This window comes from Panthera leo, chromosome D3 (assembly GCF_018350215.1).
Source record: "Panthera leo isolate Ple1 chromosome D3, P.leo_Ple1_pat1.1, whole genome shotgun sequence".
NCBI classification, from domain to species: Eukaryota; Metazoa; Chordata; class Mammalia; order Carnivora; family Felidae; genus Panthera; species Panthera leo.
Window position 1 is genome coordinate 19,027,769 of NC_056690.1, and position 12,573 is coordinate 19,040,341.

General features: G+C 56.7%; 1 protein-coding gene across 1 annotated transcript in view; it reads right to left on the reverse strand.

Moving 5' to 3' along the window:
- Window positions 1-12,573, reverse strand: part of GGT1 (gamma-glutamyltransferase 1) — a 33,242-nt gene that overhangs the window by 2,943 nt on the left and 17,726 nt on the right. Inside the window, exons 3-10 of the mRNA XM_042910370.1 lie at window positions 8,579-8,753; window positions 7,642-7,816; window positions 6,911-7,041; window positions 6,669-6,755; window positions 3,633-3,825; window positions 3,139-3,296; window positions 1,969-2,118; window positions 1,459-1,595 (exon numbers count right to left, since the gene is read on the reverse strand). Of these exons, the coding sequence (XP_042766304.1) occupies window positions 1,459-1,595; window positions 1,969-2,118; window positions 3,139-3,296; window positions 3,633-3,825; window positions 6,669-6,755; window positions 6,911-7,041; window positions 7,642-7,802 (1,017 nt within the window). The 5' untranslated portion in view covers window positions 7,803-7,816; window positions 8,579-8,753. The remainder of the gene's footprint in view (window positions 1-1,458; window positions 1,596-1,968; window positions 2,119-3,138; window positions 3,297-3,632; window positions 3,826-6,668; window positions 6,756-6,910; window positions 7,042-7,641; window positions 7,817-8,578; window positions 8,754-12,573) is intronic.

A 12,573-nucleotide genomic window follows, 5' to 3' on the forward strand; every position in this document is an offset into this window, starting at 1 on the left:
AAAATGTTCAGCCTGAATCTACTCCTAAGAAAACACAAAGTCAAATCCAGGATGTGGACTGATTCTGCAAGATGACTGCCTTGGGCTTTAAAAATCAGCAAAAGAGCCAAGAGGCCTATTGTAGGCTAGAGACCAGAGGGGCATAAACAGCAACTGTAAGGTATGAGTTTGACGGGCTCTGGACCTAACAACCCTGGGACTGTTGGGAATACAGGTGTCTAACAGGTCAAGTCCTCTCAATGTCAGGGAGTAGGAGTCCTCAGTTTTAGGAGCGACAACCCAAAGTGTGATATCAGTGACTGACCATCTGATACCCCAAAAAACACATGCATATTGATAAAGAGGTAGATGGAGGCAGAGAGAGAGGAAGGAAATGTGGCAAAAGCCTACAACTTTGCAAAATGAAAAGCTGAGCAAAGGAGGTGGTAAACTGTGTGAGATGCTGCAGTAGGGGGCCCAAAGGGGAAACTGAGGCTGGACTCAGGGGGCAGGGTGAGAGGTCATGGGGGGGGGTGGAGAAAGAAGGGCACAGCCGGATGGGAGAGGACTTGAGAAAGGGACAGAGTGGCCAAGTTTGCTCTGAGCAGAAGCCAAGGAATGGGGTCAGCAGCTGAAGGTTCTGAAGCAACAAGAGTATGATTCTCGCTCCAGAATGATGTGTCTGAAAGGACAGACTAGGAACGCCAGAGGCAGAGCAGTGTTGCAGGAGAGACTTGCGGAGTCAGCAAGTGCATGAGCAGAGGAGCTGGCCTTAGCCAGGCCAAATGGCAGATAGGGGTGCGATGCAGCAGCCTCAGGGATATGAGACACCGGGTCACCGGCTGCAGTCGGGAGTAGTACAAAATGCTCATTGGGGAAAAAAAAAGAGATCCGGGAAAGCAGAAAGGCTGCTGGGCAGCTGAGAGGCACAGGCCAGTGTGAGGGAATCTGCAGGTCTACCGCGGAATGGGTGATCCGAGTAGGTAAGGAGGGTGGTGATGGGAGTCTTGATGGAGGCCCAGCCTGGATCTGGCAGTGAGTGGGTTGGGCTGTGCAGGATCCGGGTAGGGCCTAGGACACATTAGCTCCTGGGTGTGACCACAGAACCAGTGGCCAAGGCCCAGAGCATTGCTCCTCTCCCCCTCAGCCATCCTCCTCATTACCCTTGAGGGTTGCAACGTCCCCATGCATTCCCCACCTCAGCACCGAACACTCCAAACCCTTCCAGGACGAGGGTACAGCCCCCAAGGTGGGAGCACAGACACAGGTAGGGGACACTAATTACTCATTGTCAAGTCTGTCATACTGTGAGCTCCGTGTGGCAGAGGGTCATCACCAGGCCATCCCAGCACATGGTAGGTCCACCACCAAAGTTGGTGGTGAAAGCATGTGTGAGGCTGGGGTGGTCCCAGGAAGCCCTCCTCGCACATCCATGGTGGGCCCTCCCGCACCCATCACGGGCCACCCCCTGCCTCTTACCTCCATCATATTGACAAACTTGGGGTCCCCAAGCAGGGTCCTCTTGGCATAGGCAAACCGGAAGGCCTCCACAATGCGGTGGTAGGTCAGACCCTTCTGTTCGGGTGTCTCCACACTCGCTGGGGAGAAGTTGTACCCTGGTTGAGCAGAGATGGGGGCATGTTAGCAGTCCCGGGGCCCTCTGCTGAGACAGCTGGGTGCCCCAGGGTAGGCTCACACCTCCCTGAATCACTTGGCCCAGCTTGAGAAGGGGAATGCTTAATAAAAACCAGTGGACACTTAGGAGGAATGTAAGAATGGAATGAGTAAGGGACCCCTGGGCCTGGGATGACCACTTAGATTTACCAGATGCGTCCTCTGGACCAGCATGGCTATTCCCACCCCAGGACACTGCTCTGTACCTTTTTAGCTCCCAACCATTCCTCCTCCTCCTCCAGCCCCTGATCATCGCCCCTCACAGCCCTGGTCACTCTGCACCGCCTCCTGCGGAGCCACGGTGGGAGGGCTCACCCTTGAGGATGTTGAGGATGAGAGCCAGCACGGGCCCACTGAGTGGGGCACTGGGCACGTAGAGCTGGGCGTCCCCGAGGCTGATGTTCAGTGGCTGCTCTATCAGCTCGGCACGGTAGTTGTTCAGGTCCTCGGTGGTCATAATGCCCCCTGCAATGAGACAGCAGCTCAATGGGTGGACACAGGGATGGGGCCCCCAATCTGAGGGGAGCACAGGACCATCACGCTGAAACCCCTGCCCACTCTTGAGGGCCCCGCTCCTCCCCCTCCCCACTGCCCCATCCGCCAGTCCCTCTGTGCTCCCTGATGATACCACCTCTCCACTGCCAGGCTCAGGCCATCTGCCCTCTATCTGTTTGCCCCACTGGCCTCCAGGTCTGCCTTCTCTCCTCTTGGCGGCCAGAGAGTCTTCTCTAAGTGGAAAGTATCTGCTCCCATCTCTCCCCTGCTCAGTCCCATCCTCCAGTGACTACTAATAGGTGGGTGAAAGGAGGCTCTTTAATTCTACAGGGAACTGGCTCCAGAAAGACCAAGTATTTATAGGCTAATTTCCTGCCTCAGTGGTAAAGGTCAACATGCTAATCACTCTCTTCTGTGTCTCTGACAAAAATAACAGCAGGAAGAAATCCACAGCTGGGGAGAGAGAGGCAGCACCAGGCTTCTTGGCTGAAAGTCATGAGAACTTGTCTCTGCTTGCAGCCCCTCCAGTGCCTCTCTCACCAAGCCCACCCTCATCCACTGTGACCCTCAGGGATAACTAAAGCTCATCCTCTCTGGGCCTTAGCCTATTCCCTCTGCCAGGAAGGCTCTTCCTCTCTCCAAGCTCATCTGTAGCTCAGGTACCACCTCCTGCTAGGGGAAGTCCCCTCAGATCTGCATTTCAATGCTTCCTCAGCTCCAGTTCCAGCCTAGACCTTCATTTACTTACAGAGGACTTTCCCTCCTGAACTGCACTGGTCTCTCAGTTTCGACCTAACCAAGATCTATGGATCTATGTGGCCTGTCACTGACTGCAGACATATCTGTGACCCCCCCCCTCCCCCTCCAGGCACTGCCTGAGGGCCCAGTGCCCAGGTCGGGCAGGACCAGAGGACCTAAGTCCTCTGAGCTCTGGCTCAGAGCTCCTGCTGCTGAGTTCCTTGCCTAGGGTTCCTGAGATTGCCCACTTACCGGCCGCCTGGATGTCCTTGACAATCTGGGCTGTGAGGCTCCCGTTGTAGAAGGCCTGGGCTCCCTCCAAGGCCAGCGTCTCGTATGTGTTGGCCAGCTGCGGCATGGTCAGTCTGTCCCCCTCCCGCAGCACCTTCCCATCCCGGCAGAACACCTCACTGGGGCAGAGGGGCTCCCGTGAGGCAGGCAGGCAGGGTGGATTCGGCCAGCCATTCCCACCCAACCACACAGGAGATCAAAGGAAGGGCAGTGAGCACCTGTCCACAGGTGAGTCATCCTCTGGTGTCCAGCCAATGCTTCCTAGAGTCCCTTGCCACTCAGGACTCACAAGCCGGGACCCCAGGCACCAGGCTCAGAATGTGATCCCACACACATTGGGAAAGGCTTTTATATCCTAGACCTCATCCCTCTGCCAGTCATTCATGGCATGCAGGGACCTTGGGCCACATCTGCCCAGCCTGTGCCCCAGGGCAGGCCAGTACCCACAGACATACCACAGTGCAGGCTGTTCCTCGATGACAGCCCTGTCTTTCTCCAGGGCTGCCGCCAAGCCCTTCCCCACAGGGAAGCCCTGGCGGGCCAGCTGGATGCTGGGCTGAAAGAGGTGAGCCCAGGGCAGCCGCCCATGCCGCTGGTGGGCCAACTCATAGCCTCGGATCTCACCGGGAACTGCCACCGACAGCCCCCCTGCAGAGGGACAGGAAGACAGTTAGTGGCTCCAGTCAGGGGACATCAGGAGGGGTGTTCTCCCTCAGCAGCAACCTAGGCACAGTCTCCAGATGGGATCAGTGAGGTTTAGGAAGGAAATGGAATTGTCATATGTGGACTCCGCTGGCAAGAGTGTAGATTGGCCAGGGCTATGTGACAAGGCCACAGTCCTGCTGTCCCAGGACTAGATGTCTGCCTCTGCAGGTGCTACCAGGTTTGAAATCCTGTGCCAGGCCCACAGTTGCACAACAAGACTGTGGGGAAGCCAGACCCCTACCATCTCTTAGTCTGAGCCTCCTAGCCCACAAGGCCTCTCATCCCATAAGACTCAAGGGGTCCACTGGAACCCACCAAAGTCCCCAGGGCAAGCCCAGGCCACCCTCGACACTGAGCCAGTTCCAGGGTAAGGCCTCTACCTTCCTCCCTTCTACTGTCCCAGACCCAGGACCTGAGTCCAACCCCCTGCCCTATATGTACCCTCACTGGGTTTCAGTTCCCCATCTGACCATAAAGAGTTTTGTCTCTTGCAGCTGACCTTAGAGGAGCCCACAATTCCACTGGAAACAGACTCCTGGACCCTGCTCCCCACCCACCCCCATGGCCCACTATGCCCTAAGCTGGGCACTGATACAGAAAGGCCCTTGCTCCCAGACACCTTCTTGCTTTCACCCCTGGATGACCAGGGCCATTTCAGCTACACTCAGGCTAGATGACTGCAGCTCTGGAACTACCTCTCCCATCCTGAGGTTGGGCACAAGGTTCTGAGAGCCAGGTTGTTATGGTCTGTATGTCTGCACATCTCAGAAGGTCTGACACCCGGCCCATGATTCCTGCCACCTTAAAAAAAAATGCTGCCCTGATCTTGGGCTAATAGGTCTCAGACCACCCTGCTAACCAAGGTCACCAGTGACCCCCACACTGCCAGACCAGGGTCCTCTGTCAACTTTACCTTACTTAGCCCGTCACTCCTCCAGGGTCACCTCTGCATCCCACATGCAAGGCTCTGTTAGGGTCTCCTCTGTCTACACTCACCGTATTGGTGACCTCCCCCAGATCAGGGCTTCAAATTTCATGTATGTGCTGCCAGTTCTAAATTTACTCTCTGGCCTGGCCTGCTCCCCCGATGGCCTGATCTGAGGATGCACCTGCCCATGAGAAAGGCATCTCAAACTTAACACACTCAAAACCCAACTCCAGACTGTCACCCAAACCCACTCCCCCACAGCCTTGTTGGCCTCTGTTAGGGGCACCCCATGCTTCCGGGTACAGATCAAAGACCAGGGGTCATCCAGGACTCTTGGTATAGGAGTTGGTGTCACACCCGACCTCTCAGCAAATGCACAGGCTCCACCTTCTAGGTATGTTGAATACCAACCACCTCCCAACACCCTCATCTCTCCGTGGTCATCGTGGTGACCTCCTGACGGGTCACCTGATGGGCAGGCGGCTTGCTCCCTGCCTCTTCTGCAGCTGCCCAAGGGGTTCAGCCAGACATAGGCCAGATCTACCCCCACAAACACCTCAGGGGTCACTGCTACCTCTCTTGGACAAGAGACAGGGTCTTCACAATGACCCATAAGGTCTGACACCACCTGAGCCATTCTGACCCTGGGGTCGCCCATTGCAGCCTTGCTAGTTCCCGCAGTTCTCTGTCCCATCTTCCCATGTGGGTCACTTGCTCTTCCCCCAGACACCTGCACAGCTATCCTCACCCACTCCAGACCCTGGGTCTTTGCCCAGACACTTCCCCCGTGACCAGGCTACACTTGGTGAACTGCACGCCTTCCAGCCCTTCCCACCTCTGCTGTTCTGGTACCACCTGGCTTGGCTGGTCCACGGATTTTATCTGTTGCCTTTGTTTTGTCCCCAGGCTTGGGGAACAACCCCTGACATTTTAAGAGATTCCCAATAAGTCCTCGTTAAATAAGTGAATTCTGAGCATCCACAAGGTGCTAAGTCTGTAAGATTCCAGCAATCACACTGAATGATTTCATTTCTACACATTCTGAGTCTCCCAGGGGATATAAAAATTCAAAGAGGCTGTATGTTGGAGGAGACTCCAACGGGGCTGCTCACAGGGCCTCACCCAGGGCCCCGGCCCGAGGGGCAGAGCCTGCAACTGGGGATCAGACCTGCTATGGCCAACAGCCCCCTCGTCCTGCCTCTAATCTCCTATCCTGCTTTCCTCCTATCCTCCTTTTGGGTCCTTGGAGCAGCAACCCCTGCTGGCCACTGGCTTCCCCTCAGCTGCATGGGGAGTTTGGGGGCCTCTTCTCTGCATGAAGGCCTTGTTAAAAAAGATAGACTCGACTGCGTTTTTGGAGCTATCTCCACAAAATGAACGAATAAATGAAAGTCTTGGATGCCTTTGAAAAATTCAGGACTTTGACAGCCCAGGTTCAATTTGGGTCTCAGCACCATCCAGCTGTGTGACCTCAGTTGGTTTGCATGACTTCTCTGGACCTATAAAATAAGAATCAACACAGCGCTTCCCCTGACTCCCAAGCATACAGGGAGGATTCAAGGGGCCCATTGGTGAAAACAGCTAAGCAGCATGCTGGCCCCAGTGCCCCCCAATATGTGCAAGCTGTTGAAATAATAATTATTCTCTCCATGCCCTAGCACCCTGGAGAGGCCTGAGTGGAAATAACAGAAGCTCCATGTCTTCACCCTCGGGAGGGTGTTGTCGGGCCAGGAAGGGCTGGATGGGAAGGGTGCACATCAGCACTGCCAGAATTGTCGCCAGCATCAGACAGGGGCATGCCCATGCCTTCCCGGCAGCTCACCCCAGCTCTGCACCCACACCTGAACTTGCACCTCACCTTTCTGTGACTGCTCCGGGCTGTTAAACATGCCTTCGGAGGCCAGCCCAGGGGCCACCTCACGGGCGTTGATGATCTCAACTTTTCCTAGAAGGAGAAGAAGGTGGGCAGTCCGGACCAACACCAACCCCTCACCCCGTGTGAGCCCAGGGGCCACCCGGCTCTGCTTGCCCCCGGCCCACGTCCAGTCTGAGATGGACAGCCCCTGCCAATTACCTCCCCTACTCCCCGTGGGCACTCACGCGTGGTGCTGTTGTAGATGGTGAGGAACAGGCCGCCCCCGATGCCCATGCTGTGGGCGTTCATGAGCCCCACACACAGCAGGGCCGCAATGGCAGCATCCACCGCCGAGCCACCGTCCCTCAGCATGTCCCTACCGGCAGCAGGTGGTGGGGAGTGAGCACCTGCGGGCTCCCCAACCCCCCGACACATGCACACTGCCACCCAACTCCACCCTTTCTGGCCACCCTGCCCAAAGGAGGATGGAAGAGGAAACCGTAGTTTTGGTTTTTACATGTCACTCTAAGACCAATGGGCTTATATGTTCTTCCTTTCAAGCAAACAGATGTGCATGACGTTTATAAAAGAAAGAAAACGGAAAAACGTTACTTTTTATTAGCAACCTTCTTTGTCTGTTTACGTCTTTTGGGAACTGATCTTTGTACATAATGTGAGATAGGGGTCTAAAATAGCATAAAACAGCAGTTTATCCAAAGGGACAGAGGTCTGAGGAAAGGGACCCAGCTGGCCACCAGGAAATCCACATCCTGCTCTTGGAGTCAGTGTCCCCTTCTGCCCTGACCAGAGGCTGCTGTGAAGGTCCAAGGAAAGGACAGGCAGCTCCATGTGCATCAGACACCCCTTGTCCGGGTAGCTCGTGTACAGACGGGGAAACTGAGTCTCAGAGGGATGAGGATCTTGCCCAGATCCACTTCCAGTGGTCCTCCTGTATACCCACGCCCTGCCTGCTCACCTCCCGATCTCTGAGCAATACTTGGCATCTGTGGCCACAGCTGCCCTGGGGTAGACGTGGCTCTGTGGCTTGGAGGTCAAGAGCAGGCAAAGGCACAGGATGATGATGAAGATCACTAGGACCACGGCCAGCAGGGCCAGCACCACATACCGCTTCTTCATGGCTCTGCAAGTACCTGCTGTTTGGGGTCAGGGGGGAGGGCTGGTGGTTAACAGGGTCAGGGGACTGCCACTGGCCTGGCCTTGGGCACATCCTGACCCTCACCACACAGGGCACAGCCAATAGTCAAGCCTCAGAAACATGTCCCTGGGGCACCTGGGTGGCTCACTCAGTTGGTTAGGCTTCCAACTTCGGCTCAGGTCATGATCTCACCATTCATGAGTTCTAGCCCCGCATGGGGCTCTGTGCTGACAGCTCAGAGCCTGGAGCCTGCTTCAGATTCTGTGTCTCCCTCTCTCTCTGCCCCCCCCCACCCCCGCTCATACTCTGTGTGTGTGTCTCTCTCTCTCAAAAATAAATAAACATTAAAAAAATTTTTTTAAAGAAAAAAATATGTCCCTTTGTTTCCTTCCAGCCCCCGGCCACTTGCTCTGCCAGAAACTCCCAGCCCCATCTCTCCCTTCCTAAATTGCCCTGCTTATCCTCAAGGCCCCATCCCAGTAAAGACCCCATGTCCAACAGAAATCTCTCCTGGGAGCCCCCAGATTCCATGTGTCCCACAGTCAGAGCCACTGCCAAGCAGGGAACTCCACCGGGAACAAGCTTGGCCTGATCCCTTCTGTGACCCCCACCTCAGCCCAGAGCCAGACACCATCCATGGGCCCCCAGAGTGGCCTGCCACAGACTGTGGGGTTCGGCTTCCATTGTACCCTCAAAAAGGACACCCACAATCTCCTTGTAAAATTGTCAGACAAGCTGCCATGGGGCAGGGGCCTACCTTTCTCAGCGGATGGAAGCCCCACACCTTGCCTGGGGAGGTGGCCACAAAAGCGGGGAGGGCTTGGCTGAAACAGCTAAGGAAATAACTGGGGTCTCCCTCACAGACAGTAGGAGCCGGTGTCCACAGAATCTGCTCCAGACAGACACCTCGATCAGGCAGCCTCTTTGCTCTCCTGAAAATCAAGATAGTGTACCTGAAACAGGCCTCCCCAGGGAGGTCCTCCCCAGGGAGCTCTGTGAGGTTCCTCTGACCCAGATGAACTCTGGAGTCGAAGAGGAGGCTGTCCGACTCTCCCACATTTGTGTGAAATCTCCAGGCACAGCCGAGAGGGGGTTTGCCCAGAGCAAGGCCCGAGTTCGGTGGTGTGAGTGTCATATGACAAAGTGGTGAAGCCCACGTGGGCCAGGCCAAGGAGACGGGGTATGCAGGCTCTCAAGCCAGCTCGTCCCATCTGAGTCTTGCCCCTCGTCTGATGTGGGACCTTGGGCAAGTCACTGACTACCTGTCCAGTGGGAATGACAGAGGCATCCTGCTTGGGGATGTTGTAGAAATGAAGTGGATTGGAAAGCGTGAAGTGCTAGGTGAGTGTTGGCTATAATTGCCATCAGCTAGTAGGGTGACGTCCTGGAGGCCGGCGGTGCAGAAGGAAGCTGGTCAGCCACCTGCTCACTGTTTCCCTGTTGACTCCTTTCCAGGCCATGCAGGGAGGGACAGCAGTGAGCCTTTGGGCTCCTGTGGCGGTGACAGCGGACAAGGGGTATGACCCCCACAAGGAAGGAGAGGTGTGAGGACAGTGGCAATCTCCATTATCTCCGAAAGGTGAGTGTCTGCCAATAAGCCCCAGGTTGGGATGCCTCTGGTTCACCTCGTCTCTGTTCAGAGGGTCTGAGCTCCCGGGCCAGACACAGTGTCCCAGAGATGGACTAGGAGTGGAGTCTCACTTGCACGGAGCCTGGGAGGGGATAGCCCTCCCACATGGGGGGCCTCCAGAAGCCAGCATGGAAGGGCTTTCCCCTCCCAGGCTCAGTGGGCAGCCACACAGCAGACCACCGCCCTACGTCCCCAGTGGGATTCAAGCCAGCCTTTCTTCTCCATGTTGACTGTATCCAGGCACCACCCTTTGAAGGCTGGACTATAAAGCCTACTCCCTGCACTCCCTCCTGTCAGTATCACCTGCTCCTCAGTCCTCCAAAAGGCAGCAGAAGGCTCTCTCCAAAGTGCCAACCAGGACTTTCCCCCTACCACTGCTCCAGGGGATAGTCTATGCCCCTGGAGCACACCCTAGAGGCTGGGTCAGGGTTAAGGATTCCCAACAGAGATAGCTATGCTGGGAGGTGTGAGGGGCCTTGGGAGCTGGGCCAGGAACATGTGGGGTCTGTTTCCAGACACAGAACTTTCCCACCACATGTGGTGGGGGTGGGTGGGGCAGGACAGAAACCAGTGACTCTCTTCCCAGCATGGGCACAGGCACACTTGCCAAGGAGGCCCCCCAGTCCTTGCCCGTGGGACACCTTGGGGACATTGTCTCATTTCTCCTGGGCTTGCGGCTGTGAGGTGAGACCGCCCCCCTCACGGCCCTCCTTTCTCCCCTCAGGTCCCTGTGGTGATCCAGACATGACTTCCTAAGGTCTGTACTCCAGCCTCCCCTATCCATCCATCTGTCCGTCCATCCATCCGTCTACCCAAGGACCCAAGTGGGTTTCCAGAGGGACAGGGGGCACCCAGCAAGGTTCAGACTGCCAGGAAGTATGGGGAGGGGTGGGCAGTACTGACCCCCATCCCTCCTCCCTGGCCAGGGCAGCAAAGACACCAGCCCAGACCCTGCAAGCAGACATCACCAGCCCTGCGGAAGACACCCTGCTGGGGACTGGGCTTCCGTTTCCCACCCCCCCCCCCCCACACACACACCCCACATTTTTCCCAAAGACTCACTAAAAGAATGTCCAAGCCCAGAGGTCTGGCTCTCACCCAAATCAGTGTCAGGAAGGGAAACTGAGGCCAGAGAGTAGGTGGGGCACAGCACTTGGCCTCAAACTCCCACACCACTCCTCATGACCCTCATGGGCTTACCTGAGGCCCGGAGCTGGCAGGGGCCCAGGAAAGCTCCTGGTCCTCGGAAGAAGCTCTAGGCTGGGACACGGCCAGATTTGTCTGCCTGGGAAAATCTGGGCCACAGCTTCAGCCGAACCCCCCCATTCCTAGGAGTGGCCCAGAGCCACGCCTGCAGCCCCTGCAGAGCTCCTCAGGGTGCCTCTGAACAGGGATTGGGATCTGGGGGAGGGCACCTCCAAGGAGGAGCAGAGACAGGAAAGGGGCAGGAGAAGGCAGAACTCTCATGCTCACCTAGTCCCAGAGCAGGCAAGAAGCTGGCTGGGAGTCACTCAGCAACCCCATGGGACCGTTGAAAGTGTCTAAGCAGGGTGGAGAGCAGGCTGTCCTCTAAAAGGTCCAGTCTGACAGGGAGGACAGCCCCAGGGGCTGACGTTGAGGAAGCAAGGAGACACAGTGACTTGGCCTGTCAGCAGATGACTAAAGTTCACACAGCTCTGGGAGGGCCCTGGGTAGGAGATGGGAGGTGTTATGACAGCATGACTTCTGGGGTCCCCAAGGCAGTGGCAGCAGGTGAGGGGTGTGACCCCAACAGGGAAAGAGAGATGTGGTGCCAGGGGCAAGGAGTCCCCCTCTCTTGGACACAGTTCTCTCCAAAGGGCAGGGTCTCCTGGTGAACACCCCTCCAGCAAGCCCCAGGCTGGGTACACCCCACCCCTGTCAAAGTGTCTGAACTCCAGGGCCAAACACAATGTCCCAGAGATGGTTCCTGAGGCAACGCAGCAGAGGTGCCGCCAGCACCAGACCAGAACCAGGACCTGAGAGCCCTCACCACAGCCCTCAAGCAGATGCCAAGGGTGCCTTCCTGGAACACAGCCTGGGGCCTCGTGTCCAGACCGGTTCCACCGCCTATCCGGGAATGTCAGCACCTCGGGCCCAAGAACCCCCCTGAGCAGCCTGGAAAGGCAGGGCCCAGACCGCGCCAGAGCTGGTTCAAGCCACGCAGCCCAACAGTGCACACCTGGCCACTTGATACCCGCACCCAAGTTCCTGCATGTCCCTGACCGGGCCAACAAGGAGATCTCAAGCCAGGAGTAGGTGCATGCCCAGCCGAGGGACCTTGGATGCTGCTTTCCATCCCCCTTTGGCCTCCATGTGCCAAGAATAAGGATCAGCCACTCCTTGAGTCATTGCTCCATCCCTGGCTTCCTTGCTAGCTGTATCTAGGCTGCCCAGGAGCCCCCACAGTCCCTATCTGTAACACCTCAGCTATGACCACCCTGTAAGGCTGTGGCAGCTGACAGACAGAAAGAGCTATAGAGGTCTCATTGCCCCTACGGAATATTGCTGCACACTCTGGGTCGCACAGTCAAAACAGGCCTTGTCCTGTTACCCACTGCCCTTGAACAGGCTTGGGATGGAATCCACCGGAAAATGCACTCCCATGAAATCTTCCACGGCCCCGGGACGGGGCGCCATGACTCAGCTCTTTTCTCCTGGACATCACCTGCAGACCAGGGTGACTGAGAAGATGGACAGGGCAGGCTCCAGGGACGAAGGCCCATAACCTGTCCCTGAGGGCTAGCCACCAGCCAGGATGTCAGGGGATTTGTGTTGCAGGCCAGTCAGCTGGCAGGGGTCTAGAGTGGAGAGACACAGGGCTCTGTCCCTAGCCTAAGCCTGCTTAGCCACTTCCTCCTCGCCTGGGGAGGCATAAGACATGGCAGTGTCAGCAGCAGCTCGAGGGTAGGAAGAATGTCTGAGCGGGCAGAGGATGGCCCCACCCAACAGGTGATCCCAGTAGGGTCCCAACAGGAAAACCGCATCCTGGGGCAAGGTGAGGGACCAAACACTGTCTGTGATGGAGCACAGATGAAGCCTAGCAGCAGCTGCAGGCCCCAGAGAGGAGAGTCCGGAGGAAAGGTATCTCATTAAAGGCTGTG